The sequence below is a fragment of the Podarcis melisellensis genome, assembly GCF_964234715.1.
Source record: "Podarcis melisellensis genome assembly, chromosome: 1".
Lineage (NCBI taxonomy): Eukaryota > Metazoa > Chordata > Lepidosauria > Squamata > Lacertidae > Podarcis > Podarcis melisellensis.
Window position 1 is genome coordinate 82,211,417 of NC_138528.1, and position 16,161 is coordinate 82,227,577.

Genomic DNA, 16,161 nt, shown 5'->3' on the forward strand with positions numbered 1-16,161 from the left:
AGGGAAGTCTTAAAGGTCTCTTGCATACAAGCAGCCAATTAAAATGTAATACTCAAAACAACCATGGATATCTGGGGTATTCAGCAGCATCAGGGATGATGTCCCAGGTGCCTAGCAGCTAGCATTTAAGGTCTCTCCCCCTACTCAGTTTCTGAAAGCAGGGAAACCTTTCAGACCACACCTTAGGTAAGTTCACTAATTCAGAAAGAAATATTTAGCGTATGGGTCTGCAATAACATCACCAGACCTCTGGTACATGGGGCTAAAGCCTTGAATCTGTCCTCTATTGTTACTGATTTTTTTAAATAAAAAAAAAAAACCTCTCTTGAGAAAGGCTGAAACAGGGATGTGCCAGGGATGTGGACCACAGCTGGTGCTGTGTTAAACCAGTGCAGTGAGCTTGTGATGGCCATTATCTTGAATCCAGGACTGCTGTTCTTTCTAAACAAAAAGGAAGTTGGAGGGAACTGTCAAAAACACCAATCTTCTTTCTTCCCTTCTCAAGGAAAAGAAAGAATCATCCTGAACCCAGCACTGATTGAGGGAAATGATGGATCAAGGAAATAATTCTGTCATAACAGAATTCATTCTTCTGGGATTCACAGACAATCCAAAAATGCAGCTCCCTCTTTTTATGCTCTTCCTACTGATTTATGTCATCACTGTAATCTGGAATGTGGGGATGATTGTCTTAATTTGTGTTGAACCTCAGCTTCACAACCCCATGTACTTTTTCCTGGGCAACCTCTCTTTTGCTGACCTCTGCTACTCCTCAGCCATTGCTCCCAAAATGCTGGCTGACCTCTTAGTTAAGACCAAAAGGATTTCTTTCAATGCCTGTGCTATACAGCTATATATACTTTCCTTTTTTGTAGATGTTGATTGCCTTTTGCTGGCTTTGATGGCCTATGACAGGTACATGGCCATCTGCAATCCCCTTCACTATTCAGTCCTTATGTCCAAAAGAGTCTGCGGACGGTTGATGGCTATGGCTTACTTCATAGGCATGGCGGATGCAATGATACACACTTGCTGTACATTCCAACTACCATTCTGCAAGTCTAATATCATCAATCACTTCTTCTGTGATGAGCCTCCTCTTCTGTTGCTCTCTTGCTCTGACACATACAACAATGAGCTTATGGTATTTATCTTCTTTGGCTGCATTTTAGCCAGCAGCATTGGCATGGTTCTTGTTTCCTACATCTACATCTTGGGCACAATTGTGAGAATGCGCTCTGCTGAAGGCAGACGCAAAGCCTTTTCTACCTGCGCCTCCCACCTTACAGCTGTTGGGATATTCCATGGGACGATGCTCTTCGTGTATTTTCGGCCAAGCTCCAGCTATTCCTTGGACCAAGACAAATGGGCTTCGGTGTTCTATACGGTAGTGATCCCCCTGCTCAATCCTCTGATCTACAGTCTGAGGAACAAGGATGTGAAGGCTGCCCTGACAAAAGCACTTGCCAACTTAAGGCTTTTGAAAGGGAATGGTTTTGCCTCAAAGGAACTGTACGCCATGTTTGTAAAACTGTGTTCTGGGGATCCTTAGGATTGCTAAGTATCTTACCAGGGCTTTATCAGAGATGAGATTAGTACTGGGAGAGATACTTCCTCAGGTCTGGCCCCGGATGTTTTGCCACTTCAAGCAAAATACACTGCCACCCAGTGCCACTGGCCCCTTCCCACAGATTTGAACCAGTACCCTGCGCACCACCACCACTACACCAATAGGACACAGCACACATGGCCTCCACCCAGGGACGGGGCAAGCTGCAAATAGGGACAGGGCGATGACAGGGCAAGCCTCCCATAGGGACGGTGTGCATCATGGGGCCTCCAGAATCTGCCTGCCTCCTCCCATCTACCACCCTACTGCTGGGGGGGAGGCAGCAGGCGGACCATTTGGGCAGCGCGGAGCCTGCACGTGCCCAAGCCACCCCATCTCTCCCACTAGAGACACGTGGCTCGGGTGTGCTGCAGGCCCCACGATGAGTGCTGTGCGCCATTTTATCGTCGTCGTCCCCCCCCCCCGTGGTGACACCCAGGGCAGCCCGCACCCACCACACACACCCTCCTCCATCCCTGCCACAACCATCTTGAGAAAACCCATTAATCCCCTTTTTAAATTTTATTCTTTGCTAGATTTACAAAAAGAAAAACACACTCCAATAAATAAATTTTAGAGAGGGGCAAGATTAGACACAAACGCACAATTTTTTTTAAAAAAAGTCAAGGCTCCTTGTGCTCCTCTCCACTCCCCCTTTCTTCCTGTCCAGGACTCCTCTGCCTTCTGCCTGCCCCTCAGAGCCAGTGCCACTGTCAACTGCCCAAGGAAGGAGTCCGCCGGCGGCGGCTATAGAGAAACTGTGGAGAGGCAACAGGATGCTCCCTCATTGTTGCTGCCCAGGACAAGTGCCAGCTCATTCTCCTCATCAGCCTTGGTGGGGAACAACACTGGCAAGGGGAAATAGGGACATTCTGGGATCAAATCAAAAGCCAGGATGGCTTTCCTGATTCCAGGACTGTCCCAGGACACTTGGAGGGTATGATACCTGCTTTCTCATACCCACCTTTTTCTGTGTACCTAAAGCTAATCTACACAAATGGACTGACCCAATAAAGGATGCCATTTTTACTGTGTTTGTATTTTTGTGTGTTTGTGAAATTTTATCCTGAATAGCAAACTCCTTCTTCAAGTGTGGGTCCTTATGAAGCCACCACCTACCAACAAGACGGAGGTATCAGCAGGCTTAAGGGAAATGCAAGATTTTAAGATGCCAAAAGGAAATGCAGAGGAGGGAACACTCCATACTATTCATTCCAGACTGCAACATTTTGTTGCACCTCACACTTGTTCTTCACTATTCTATATCTGGGAGAGGCTAAGTTTTGTATGATGTATGATGTATGATGTAGCTTGTCATTGTGTCCATTTGAGATAGCTTACAGTGATGATGAATCCCACTGAACTTCCTTGGGCACTTTTTTTTCTTTTTCTTTCTTTTCCATTTCTTTCTCTCTCTCTTTTTCTTTTTGGTTAATCCTAGGTCTTGGTTATAATATATTCACAGCTCATCATAGCTCATCAATTTAGTTATGAAACTATGAAGAGCTGTCAATATATAACCTACATCAAGACCTTTGGCATAAAATGGCAAAGAAATCTAATGGGAAACAGTCCCACTTGCATGCTTTTCTTCCCTCTCAATTATTCTTGATCTCTAAAATAATAATAATAATAATAATAATAATAATAATAATAATAATAATAATAATAATTTATTATTTATACCCCACCCATCTGGCTGAGTTTCCCCAGCCACTCTGGGCGGCTCCCAATCAGTGTTGAAAACAGTACAGCATTACATATTAAAAACTTCCCTGAACAGGGCTGCCTTAAGATGTTTTCTGAATGTCAGGTAATTCTTTATCTCTTTGACATCTGATGGGAGGGCGTTCCACAGGGCGGGCGCCACTACCGAGAAGGCCCTCTGTCTGGTTCCCTGTAGCCTCACTTCTCGCAATGACGGAACCGCCAGAAGGCCCTCGGCACTGGATCTCAGTGTCCGGGCTGAACGATGGGGGTGGAGACGCTCCTTCAGGTATACAGGACCGAGGCCGTTTAGGGCTTTAAAGGTCAGCACCAACACTTTGAATCGTGCTCGGAAACGTACTGGGAGCCAGTGCAGATCTCTCAGAACCGGTGTTATGTGGTCCCGGCGGCCACTCCCAGTCACCAGTCTAGCTGCCGCATTCTGGATTAATTGCAGTTTCCGGGTCACCTTCAAAGGTAGCCCCACGTAGAGCGCGTTGCAGTAGTCCAAGCGTGAGATAACTAGAGCATGCACCACTCTGGCGAGACAGTCCGTGGGGAGGTAGGGTCTTAGCCTGCGTACCAGGTGGAGCTGGTAGACAGCTGCCCTGGACACAGAGTTAACCTGCGCCTCCATGGACAGCTGTGAGTCCAAAATGACTCCCAGGCTGCGCACCTGGTCCTTCAGGGGCACAGTTACCCCATTCAGGACCAGGGAATCCTCCACACCTGCCCGCCTCCTGTCCCCCAAAAACAGTACTTCTGTCTTGTCAGGATTCAACCTCAATCTGTTAGCCGCCATCCAACCTCCAACCGCCTCCAGGCACTCACACAGGACCTTCACCGCCTTCACTGGTTCTGATTTAAAGGAGAGGTAGAGCTGGGTGTCATCTGCATACTGATGAACACCCAGTCCAAACCCCCTGATGATCTCTCCCAGCGGCTTCATATAGATATTAAAAAGCATGGGGGAGAGGACAGAACCCTGAGGCACCCCACAAGTGAGAGCCCAGGGGTCTGAACACTCACCCCCCACCACCACTTTCTGGACACGGCCCAGGAGGAAGGAGCGGAACCACTGTATGACAGTGCCCCCAGCTCCCAGCCCCTCTAGACGGTCCAGAAGGATGTTATGGTCGATGGTGTCAAAGGCCGCTGAGAGATCCAGCAGAACTAGGAAACAGCTCTCACCTTTGTCCCTAGCCCGCCGGAGATCATCAACCAGCGCGACCAAGGCAGTTTCAGTCCCATGGTGAGGCCTGAATCCCGATTGGAAGGGATCCAAATGGTCCATTTCCTCCAGGCGTGCTTGGAGTTGTTCAGCAACCACCCGCTCGATCACCTTGCCCAAGAATGGCAGATTTGAGACTGGGCGATAGTTGGCCAAATTGGCCGGGTCTAAAGATGTTTTTTTAAGAAGCGGTTTAATGACCACCTCTTTCAGCGGGTCTGGGAAGGCTCCCTCACAGAGGGAAGCATTCACCACCCCGCAGAGCCCATCGCCCAGCGCTTCCCGGCTCGCTTTTATCAGCCAGGATGGGCAAGGATCAAGGAGACAGGTGGTCGGTTTCACTCGTCCAAGCAGCCTGTCCACATCCTCGGAGGTAACAGATTGGAATTGATCCCATATAACAGGACCAGACAGAACTCTAGCACTCTCCCGCCCTGGCCCTGCTCCCACGGTGGAGTCTACCTCCTTCTGAATCTGAGCGATTTTATCTGCAAAAAACTTTGCAAAAGCATTGCAGGAGATCTTGGGGTCCCTACCAGGCCCCGGTGGTACAGGTGGTTCCGATAAACTGCGAACCACCTGAAAAAGTCTCCTGCTGCTGTTTTCTGCAGATGCAATGGAGGCGGCGAAGAAGGCCCTCTTCGCCGTCGCCATTGCCACTTGGTAGGCTCGACGTTGAGCTCTAACCCGTGTCCGGTCTGATTCAGAATGAGTTTTCCGCCACCGGCGCTCTAGCCGTCTCAACGATTGTTTCATCACCCTCAGCTCCGGGGAAAACCACGGGGCTGTCCAGGCTCCATGCAATCGGAGAGGGCGCTTCGGAGCCAGACAGTCAATTGCCCTGGTTAACTCCGCATTCCAGCGGGCCACCAGGGAATCAGCTGAAAGGCCATCAACTTGGGATAAAGCATCCCCTACCACTCTCTGGAAGCCAATTGGATCCATTAAGTGGCGGGGGCGGACCATCCGAATCGGTCCCACCTCCCTGCGGAGGGGAAGGGTTGCGGAGAAGTCCAGTTGCACCAGGAAGTGATCTGACCATGGCACTTCTTTTGTTTCACTTTTAGTTAATGTCAGATCACCAACATCCGTAGAGGTAAACACCAAGTCTAAGGCATGTCCGTGGCTATGAGTTGGGCCAGACTTATTCAGGGACAGCCCCATGGAGGCCATGCTTTCCACAAAGTCCCGAGCGGCTCCTTGTAAGGTCGTGTCGGCATGGATGTTAAAATCCCCCAGGACAACCAAGCTAGGTGTCTCCAGGAGCATATCCGCCACGACCTGAAGCAGCTCGGGCAGGGAATCCTTGGTGCAGCGGGGAGGTCGGTACACCAGTAGGAATCCTGTACTGCCCCTATTGCCCAACTTCCAGAACATGCACTCAGAAAACTGGGTCTTCCCAATAGGACGCCTGGTGCAGACTAATGACTTCCTAAAAATCACTGCAACCCCCCCTCCCCGCCCACATGACCTGGGTTGCTGTGCGTAAGAGAAACCTGGTGGGCAAGCAGCGGCAAGGACAGGCCCATCTGCTTCATCCAACCAGGTCTCTGTCACACATGCCAGGTCAAATCCTCCATCCACAACCAGGTCGTGGATGGCAGTGGTTTTATTCATCATTGACCTGGCATTGCACAGCAACACTTTCAGGTCATGTGGGTTTCCCTTGCTGATTACTGTATCCTTCCGGTCAGGACCAGACCTGGAGGCAGGGATAGTCCTCAAACAACGACTAAACCTGCCTCCTCGGTAATGACATGGTCTGGTCTTAGCATAACTCCTCCTCCTGCCCGTGATCACTGAGATAAAATATTTTCTGTGGCAAACAGTTCCCCTTTGAAACTGGTGTGGTACTATTAACAGCATTGCATTTGCCCTATGGTCCTCTGCCTTGTTGTCTCAAACTCTTAGCAGACCTTGCAGCTTGGTGGACTGGATTAGAATCATCACTTACACTTTCTGGAATTTAAAGGCTTTATTCATGCAGGATCTATTTACAGGATAAGTGGAAATGAGAGGGAGAAAACAACAAACATTTTGGCTCAACAACTTGAGAGAGAACAATAAACAAAATAGCTCAGCTTTTATGGGTGGTTTTAACTTTGACAGAGAGCTACAAACAAGTGTTGGCTAGATTGCTACACAAGCAGTGTCCTCTGGTGGTTTAAAGTAACACATGCATTAAAGACGAACTCAAGAGAAGGAAATGTATTTGCTTTTCTCTAACACAATCCCTGGATTAGAGAAATTTACAAGGGGATACCAAGGCGAAAGAAACTGTTTTGAACAGGATGTCTTGCAAACAACACTACATAAATGGGAATGCAAACAGCTTCAAATAAACATTAAATTCAGATGTGGATGAAGCAGAGAAACAATTCAAGAGACTAAGGGATTCATGTCTTCCTTGTTCCCTCATCACTATATTTCCTCTCCCAGAGCTGATTCCCACTGGCATGTTCATCTCCAGATGACTACAACATCACATGTGTGAATGGGCCATCAACACAGATAGAACTTTCATACCACCTCAGATTGAATGGTGTTCAGTGAAGTTGAGTCACACATACACCTGCCAGTCATAAAGCGCACCATAGGTAAGTGTTGAGCATGACTGTGAGAAAAAGAGATGTCAGAGTTTCAGTCTGTCTGAAAACACCACCAACTGATCTTGATACCCTTCTTCCTAATCACCTAATCACTCTCTGTCATTGTTCACTGGTGACAGAAATATTATCTGCACTTGCTCAAGGGCTCTTTAGTGCTACATACTTCACATGCTTTAGAATTAAACCATACCACTGAAAACACTGAGCCCTGATACAACTCTTCAAATAATGCCTATGCATGCATCTGGAATTAAGATGTGTGGAGGGTTTGTTAAACTGAAGTCATGAACAAAGGAACACTTCTGTTAAGTAAATTCCTATTTTGTTGTGGCCAGTGGTGACTGATTCCCATTTGGATTGGTGGGGTGGAAGGTAGAAAGGTTAACCACAGGTGAAGCCAGAGCCAATAACAGGCAAAGCTAACTCTTCTAGTTTTGCTTCCATTCTCCCCTCTACAAGGACAATATTTAAAATAAGGGGAATGAAGCTGATGGGCAGTACCTCCTCCTGGGCTGTTGTAAGAAGGCAAGCAGGTGGAGGGCTGGCTGAAGATAGACTGGAGGTTGGTGGGGCAGGGCCCCATTTGCCCAAGTAGACCAGCCATTGCTGGTTATGGCTTTACTTCTAGCGCTGCAGCCAGCCTACGTACATACACAAAACTTAGTTACTCAAGTCCACAGTATTAAAGTAATCAGTGAGGATTTATATTTTTCCTGATCAGTTTCCTTAGGGCATCCTTCACCTCTGAATTCCTCAGGCTATAAATCAGGGGGTTCAACACGGGGATGACGAGAGTGTAAAATACAGAGACTCTTTTGTCTGTATCCATTGAGAAGTTGGAACTGGGCCGGAAGTACATGAAGAGGATGGTGCCATGGAACAGGGCAAAAGTCGTCAAGTGAGAAGCACAAGTAGAGAAGGCTTTCAGCCGGCCTCCTGCAGAGTGTATCCTGGTGATAGTTGTGATGATAAAGCCATAGGAGGTGAGGATAGTCACAATGTTGGACGCTTCAACCAAGATGCCAAAAGTTAAGAGAAGCCACTCATTGAGAGATGTGTCTGAGCAGGCAAGAGCCATCAGGGCAGCCAAGTCACAGAAGAAATGGTTGACAGAATTCTCCCCACAATAAGACAGTCTTAGAGATGCACACGTGTGTATGAGAGAACTCGTGATCCCCCCAACATATGCCCCAGTGAGCAACCAGACACAGAGTGCCTTCGACATGATGACTGTGTAGGACAATGGTTTGCAGATGGCCACATAACGATCTATTGCCATGATAGCCAGGATGAAGGACTCCACATCTGTAAAAGTACAAAATGTGAAAAACTGGAGAATGCACCCACTGTAGGAAATGGCTTTCTTCTCCACCAGGAAGTTCAGCAGCATTTTAGGGGCAATGGTTGAAGTTATGCATGCATCCATAAATGAAAAGTGTGTCAGAAATAAGTACATGGGGGTATGGAGCTGGGGACTGCTCCTAATCAAGACAACCATCCCTAGATTCCCTATCAAGCTAAAAAGATACATGACAAGAAATACTATGAAGAGTAATGTTGGGTTTCCCATAAATCCTTGGAGAATGAACTCTGTCACAGTGGTGCTATTTCTCTCCATCATTCTTCTGACCAATGAGAGCTCTGCTGAGTAGATCAGCCAAATGAGGTGGTATCTTGATGGGCCATCATTGTGTGAATTAGCATTTGAATAAATCCTTGACGATTGCCCATGTTGTTCTGACTTGATTGTGAAGGGCTTTTTTCTGAAAGGCCACAGGAATCAATGGCATATGGTTCTTTTTATGGCCCATTATAAACCACATCACTGGAAGCTGCCTGATACTGAATCAGCCCATTGGTCCATCAAGCTCAGCATTGTCCACGTTGAAAGACAGCAATGTTCCAAAGTTTCAGGCAGGGGACAATCTCAATCCTACCTGAAAATAAGCCAAAGACCTTATGCAGGGGTAGGCAACCTAAGGCTCATGGGCCACAAGTGGCCCACAGGGGTCGTTTAACGAGCCACCCCCAACCGAACCGCCTGCTCAGCAAGTCCCCACGCACTGCGCTAAACCGGCACAGCGCAGTGCGGGGACTCGCTTCCGCGGTGCTGGAAATTGCATCTGTGCAGACGCAGGAAATCGCAGGTGGGTACACTCACACTCATGCGCAATCCGGCCCACAGAGGGATCTCCGCTGGAGTGAACCAGCCCAGGCGAGGTAAACCTTGCCGACATTATGCATGCAAAGCAGATTCTCTATCAGTGAGATACAGCCCTCCCCTCATAATGCTTTCTGCTTCTGTCACTGCCTGTTGAAAAGGTCCTTTCTGCTGTATGTCCCATTGAAAAGATACAACATGCATGTATATGTCAAAGGGAATATGCGTGCTCAAAAGCATGGGATATTTACCCTCCCACTCAGTATAAACACCTATGTTTTCATTGTGTTTTTTAAAACTATAAATAACTGTTTTTTATCCTTCTGTCTTTTATTTTATTTTATTTATACATACACACACACATACATACATACATACATACTCCGCCCATCTGGATTTCCCCAGCCACTCTAGGCGGCTTCCAGCAGAATATTAAAATACAATGATTCATCAAATATTAAAAGCTTCCCTAAACAGGGCTGCCTTCAGATGACCTCTAAAAGTCCGATAGTTGTTTATGTCTTTGACATCTGATGGGAGGGCATTCCACAGGGCAGGCGCCACAACTGAGAAGGCCCTCTGCCTGGTTCCCTGTAACTTCACTTCTGCAGGGAGGTAACCACCAGACCTCAGTGTCCAGGTAGAACGATGGGGGTGGAGACACTCCTTCAGGTATGCTGGGCCGAGGCCATTTAGGGCTTTAAAGGTCAGCACCAACACTTTGAATTGTGCCCGGAAACGTACTGGGAGCCAATGTAGGTCTTTCAGACGGCCTACATCTCGGCGGCCACTCTCAGTCACCAGTCTAGCTGCCGCATTCTGGATTAGTTGTAGTTTCTGGGTCACCTTCAAAGGTAGCCCCACGTAGAGCACATTGCAGTATAGCCCATCACATTGTCTGGTGAGCTACCCATGTTATGGGACACTTATATTATATATTATTGTTGTTGTTGTTGTTGTTTAGCTTTTAGTGCTTTTAAGCATTGAAGCACAAAGCTGTTCAGAATAGTTCCATTTCATTCAGCCAAAGTTCCCTGTTTATAGAGAACAGGCTGCCTGACTCACCAAGTGAAAAGTTTGCAGTTTTATATGCTAATACTCAATCCAAACTGAGTTCAGTGGGTTGCTAGCTAGTCAGCTGAGTGTATGCAAAAAGCTTGCTTTTCATCATGGGGAAAACAGAGCTGCAGAAGCAGGCTGGAAACATCTGACCATTGTAAAAACACAAGGATATTACAAGCTCACTCTGTAAAACTAAGTGCCCCAGGGAATTCTGCTACTAACAAGGTTAACAGCCAAATATTTCTCCCTCTTTGCCAAATGAGCAGGGCAATGTGGAACAACCATGGTGTCCTGCTTGCAGTTACAGATAAATGGGAAAGAAAGAAGACAGTGTCTGATGTCCTAAGCCTGAGTGACAGCCAGGAGTTCATCCTCCCTGCCACAACCTCACAACTCTGACGTTCACTCGCTTCCAGTGAAGTGCTGAAATGTGAGCTTTGTCTGCATGGGAGTGCTTTAGTCGTGTCCACATTTACTTCTCCACTGCTTAACTGGCTTTCAGCAGCATTAGATGTTATTCCCTGGTCCTAGCCAAGATTCTGGCATAACCTGGGTAACTGAAAACTAGCCCATTAATTGTTTGTTGGTTTGTTACATCCACATCTCACATTTCCTCCCAGAATCTTAACCCAGATGGTAGGTTAGACACAAGGACAGCAAACTGTTACTTACATGAAAATTTGGATTCCAAATAAATGAAGATTGGTGGATTTCCTTCCTTACAAGCTTGGCTAGGCAGGTGTTTATCTCGTACTGCTACAATCTTTAACCATCCATTCTTTTCACTTGCCTACAAAAAGATGGAAGTGTTTAGGTCTGCCACTCTAAACCTCACCAAAAGCACAGGGAATGTAGATCAGGTCTCTGTTAGCTCCCAACCGGTGATTAAGAAACATTTTTAATTATTTTTTTTAAAAAAATGTATGGCTCTTAATTGTCAAAATCACTAAGCAGTTTCAAGATACAGCATGGATAATTATTTCTCAGGCACTTCCAGACAACCTGTTTAATGATCACTCAGCCTGATTTGTTTGTGGAGAGATTCAACAAGATTGCACCAAGCAAGTTTTACCCCACACTTTCCAGTGCATTTTTCCATCACAAAAAATCTGACCTTTCAGGAAAGTACCGGTAGCTTTGTTGTGCATGAGCTCCAAATCAGTTTTAACTGCACAGCCTCAATTTGCCGTGGTGGGACTGAATCCCACCCCAAAAATAGCAGCAGTCTGGAAGCACTATTAGTTGATGTAGAATCCCGTTTCAAAATATGAGAATGCATTGCCTTAATTAACACTGAATGCTTTACTGCTGCTACATCAAAAAGAAGAGGCTTTACAAGCAACTTTTAAATCTGGGGAGCTTTTGAAGGTTTTCTTTCCCCCATTTAATGGCCCTAGAGGAAGCCAATTAAATCATGCTCAAAGTGGTTGCATGTTGCACAATTCCTTCAGAGAGTTTGTGAATACCAAATTTTTTTTCCTCATTTTTCCCACAGGAACATCCATTCATTCTTCCCTGAATTATCACATTTTGTAGTCACCATGTGATAGTTCAACACAGTCCTCAGTAAGTCTTTAACATGGGGAGTATAAAAGCATGTTAAAATCAATCAAAACAGGATTTCAGGGAATTAAAATGAGTCTGATCTTGTGGATGAAAGAAAGCCTGGGGAAAATCTTTACCAGAAGACCTCTGGTGGGGTGTCAGTGTGGGGACCATGATGAGCCAAACCTGGGTTTGAATGCCACCTCAAGCGAATGTCTTGGATAGGGTGAGATTTTCTTTCCTCGGTTCTCCTCCTTCCTCCCTGCCCCACATTTTTACAGTATGGTCTGAGATCCTTTCAGCTGCTAATGCTATGCTGAGGATTAAATTTGGGCCCTTATGCCAAGAACACGAGATGCTGCCTTACACCCCATCAGGCTGTTGGGCTACCTTAGTTCAGTATTGACTACATCTGACTTTGCCAGCATGGTTCTTGCAGGTGTCATGGTGCCCACCACTCATCAAGTCCCATCACCCATCCAGCAAAGGAATAATGGGGTGTTCACTTTAAATTCCCAATTGTTCCTTTGAAGCACTACCCTTACCCATCCCACACCTGATGTCAGGTGTAGAAAGGGTTGCTGTGGGTTTTCCAAAATGGCCTTGTGAGCCAAATGGGGAGAAAGGGATTTCAGGATTTAATACTCATCATCATCATCATCATCATCATCATCTTATGAATTGTGTGTCACTGTTTCCCAACTTAACCCTTTTACATGGTTTTGTTTGTATTGCAGTGTTTTATGCATTGTGACTTGCTGATGTTTTTATTGATTATAGTTTAGCAATTATTTATTGCAATTGTTAAGAGTGAATTTCTGTTTAATCATTGTTTGCTGATATTTAATTTCATTGTGCACTGCTATATTCTAATGGATTAGTGACTATTACTTTGTTTGATATAAGTTGTATAGAAGTTAAATTTTTATTATGACTTTTTTGAATTGGATTAGATTGTTATAATGTGTGTGATCTTTGTTGTTTCTTCAGCTTGTAAACCGCCATGCATATAGTAATATAGAAAGGCAGTATACAAATTACTGTAAAAGTTAAATGAAATGAGGAAGGCCGGTGAGCTAAGTTTGGCCTGCAAACTGGAGGTTCACCACCTATGTCTGAAGCATATATCTGTAGTGGAGACAGGCTTCCGGCTCACAGCCACTCTAGATCCTCATAAAAAATCTGTAATGTGTTCTCTGCTGATGTCCAAAGTATTATGTGAATTTGGAGTGGGGGCTTCAAAGGGGGGTGTTTCTGAATTATAACTCCTTCTTAAATAATATTTCCACACTAAAGACAGGTTTGATCTTTGTTGAGTATGCCAATCGAAAGGCCAGATGATTACAAATATTCCAAGGACAGGAGAACTAACCCAATTTATTTTGGCTTCCCAAGCCTCTGTGTCTTGCTCCACAGCTTCTTCATGGCATTTTTCATCTCGGCATTCCTCAGTGAGTAAATGATTGGGTTCAACATAGGCGTGAGGATAGTGTAGAACAGAGCAAACACTTTATCCACTGCTAAGGTAGTAGAAGGGCAGACATAGATGAACAGGCAGGGCACAAACAGAATGAGCACCACAGTGATATGGGAAGCAAAGGTCGAGAGGGCTTTTTGCCTCCCCTCGGAGGAGTGTGTGCGGAGGGTGAATAAGATGACACCATAGGGCACAACCAGCACCAGGAAACATCCCAAAGCAATCATCCCAGTGTTGCCAACAACCAAGACTCCAACAATGTGGGTGTCACTGCAGGCCAGCTTGAGGGTAGATGTCACAGAAATAGTGGTAAATCTCATTAGGCCCACAAAAGGGCAGCTTTATGGTGAGGATAGTCTGGACCATTGAATGCACAAGTCCTCCCAGCCTAGTGGCTACAACCAGCTGATGGCAGACTTGCCTGCTCATGATGGCTATGTAGTGGAGGGGCTTGCAGATGGTGACATAGCGGTCATAAGCCATCACTGTGAGGATAAGGATGTCAGTGCAACCAAAGATGTGCACAGAAAAGAGCTGAGCAACGCAGCCCACAAATGAAATGGTTTTCTCCTTGGCAAGCAAGTCTGCAATCAGCTTGGGCACCACAGCAGATGAATAGCAGATGTCGACAAACAACAGGACAGAAAGGAAGAAGTACATGGGTGTATGGAGGCGCTGGCTGGACCGCACAGTGACCATGGTCAGAAGGTTCCCCAGGACAATCACTAAGTAGATGAGCAGAAACAGGAGAAAGCAGGCTTGTTGGACCTGCTCGTTTTGGGATAGTCCCAAGAGGATGAATTCTGTCACAGATCCGCCGCGCGCCAACAGCACCAAAGGCAGCAACAAAACCCAATGAATAGGAGCACATGGATCCTGTCAGGAGATGTTGCCTCCCATGCCGCTTGCATTCCCCATCGTTCTGCACTGGCACCCCACGTTGGACAGCACTGAAAGCCTGCGCCGACAGCGGAAAAGCCAGCAAAGGAACCGGCAGCTTGACGCACACAACAGGATGCATCGCACAATGTCCACAATGTTACACGGCGCTCTGGGTGCTGCGCGTGCAGCCAAAACAGTTGTTTGCCTTAGTGTCTTTTCCTTAGCTGGAGCAGTTTTTTGCTCCTCCTTTTCTTCTAATTTCTCTCCTCATTGATTTAATCTTCCTCTCTCCTCTCCTTGCAAGTTCACTGTCTTTACCTCCCCCCTCCCAGGCAGCCTCCTTTATCGCTAGAGTCCCTTATCTCCCCTCTCTATCGCTTGCTTATCAGCTGATCAGCGGCTTTGTTTCAACACCCCCTTCCCTCTTTCTAAAAAAAAAAAAAAAAAAAAGGACGATCTGCTTTTTGCCCTGGTGCATAAGACACACACACATTTCGCTTTACTTTTTAGGAGGGAAAAAGTGTGTCTTATGAAGCGAAAAATATGGTATATACCTAAGATCTCTATCGCCAGTGCAAAGAGCAGCAGCGGCAGAGGGCATCCTTGGTGGATGCCCCTGTTGAGATTTCTTGGATTCTGACACCAGCTTTGCATGTCTTTTCAGAGGAAATGCCCTCTGCATTCAATTCCACTTACCGTCATATAAGCATGTCTATGATTGCAGCCCAATCAGTGGTTCAGCTATGCCTTGAGAGGTAATTTCTCTGTACCGATTGTTTAATGAGCAAACACACAAGTAAAAATTACTAAAATAGAACCAACACAGCGGTAGCTTAAGGGAAACTGCCTTTCCAGATTTCAATGTAACAATTAGCCACTTCTGTAAATGCAAGCGGAATATCCCTGTCCCCAGTGTTCATATGAGAGTCATAAACTTGCACCTCTTGTTATTTCTCACTCCATAAATACTTTTTTGCTCCATAATTTTCTCATGGCATTTTTCACCTCTTCATTTCTCAGTGTATAAATTAAGGGATTGAGCATAGGGGTGATAATAGTATAGAATAAAGCCACACTCTTGTCCTGAGAAAATGTGGTGGGAGGCCTCAGGTAGATGAAGATGCAGGGTCCAAAATATAAGATCACAACAGCAATGTGGGAAGCACAGGTGGAGAGGGCTTTTAGGCGTCTTTCGGAAGAATGAGTTCTCAGCATAACTAGAATGCTGATGTATGAAACTGCCAAGACAAGAAAGCTGGTCAGAGATATCATGCCGCTATTGGCAATGACCATGAGTCCAACAATGTAAGTATTGGTACAGGCCAATTTCAGTAAAGGGTGAACATCACAGAAATAGTGGTCAATTTCATTGGGCCCACAGAAGGGCAGCTGTATAGTAAGGAGAGCCTGGACTATTGAATGAAGAAACCCACCTAGGAATGAGCCTGCCACCATTAAACCACATACATTCTTGCTCATAATAGTTGCGTAATGGAGGGGTTTGCAGATGGCTATGTACCGGTCATACGCCATTGATGTGAGAAGGAAGATCTCAGTGCCACCAAAGAAATGAATGAAGAATAGCTGTATTATGCAACCAACAAAGGAGATTGTCTTCTTCTCAACAAGGAAATCTGCAATCATTTTGGGAGCAGTAACAGAGGAGTAGGAGATGTCCACAAAGGAGAGGTAACTAAGGAAGAAATACATAGGAGAGTTCAGACGGGAGCTGCTTTTGATGGTGACTATGATAAGTAGATTCCCCAACACTATTGCTGTGTAGAAGACCAGAAAGAGCCCAAAACAGGCTTTCTGTATGTTTGGATCCGGGGTAAGCCCCAAGAGGATGAATTCAGACACATTGTTTCTGTTCTCCAT

General features: G+C 46.0%; 3 protein-coding genes and 1 pseudogene across 4 annotated transcripts; 1 reads left to right on the top strand and 3 right to left on the bottom strand.

Moving 5' to 3' along the window:
• Window positions 1-547: 547 nt before the first annotated feature.
• Window positions 548-1,552, top strand: LOC309356765 (olfactory receptor 5AR1-like; the record flags this gene model as incomplete). The annotated part of the gene is made up of 1 exon (XM_081888473.1): window positions 548-1,552. One exon carries the CDS (start codon window positions 548-550, stop codon window positions 1,550-1,552), a length of 1,005 nt encoding a protein of 334 aa, XP_081744599.1.
• Window positions 1,553-7,847: 6,295 nt separating this feature from the next.
• LOC309356770 (olfactory receptor-like protein OLF1) lies at window positions 7,848-8,546 on the bottom strand (the record flags this gene model as incomplete). Its single annotated transcript, XM_081888491.1, has 1 exon — window positions 7,848-8,546. The coding sequence occupies one exon, from the start codon at window positions 8,544-8,546 to the stop codon at window positions 7,848-7,850; it is 699 nt and encodes a 232-aa protein (XP_081744617.1).
• Window positions 8,547-13,301: 4,755 nt separating this feature from the next.
• On the bottom strand, window positions 13,302-14,100 carry LOC309356776 (olfactory receptor 4S2-like; annotated as a pseudogene). The gene has a single exon. The product of its transcript is annotated as an olfactory receptor 4S2-like (transcript).
• A 1,137-nt stretch (window positions 14,101-15,237) lies between these two features.
• LOC309366905 (olfactory receptor 4S2-like) lies at window positions 15,238-16,161 on the bottom strand (the record flags this gene model as incomplete). Its single annotated transcript, XM_081905852.1, has 1 exon — window positions 15,238-16,161. The coding sequence occupies one exon, from the start codon at window positions 16,159-16,161 to the stop codon at window positions 15,238-15,240; it is 924 nt and encodes a 307-aa protein (XP_081761978.1).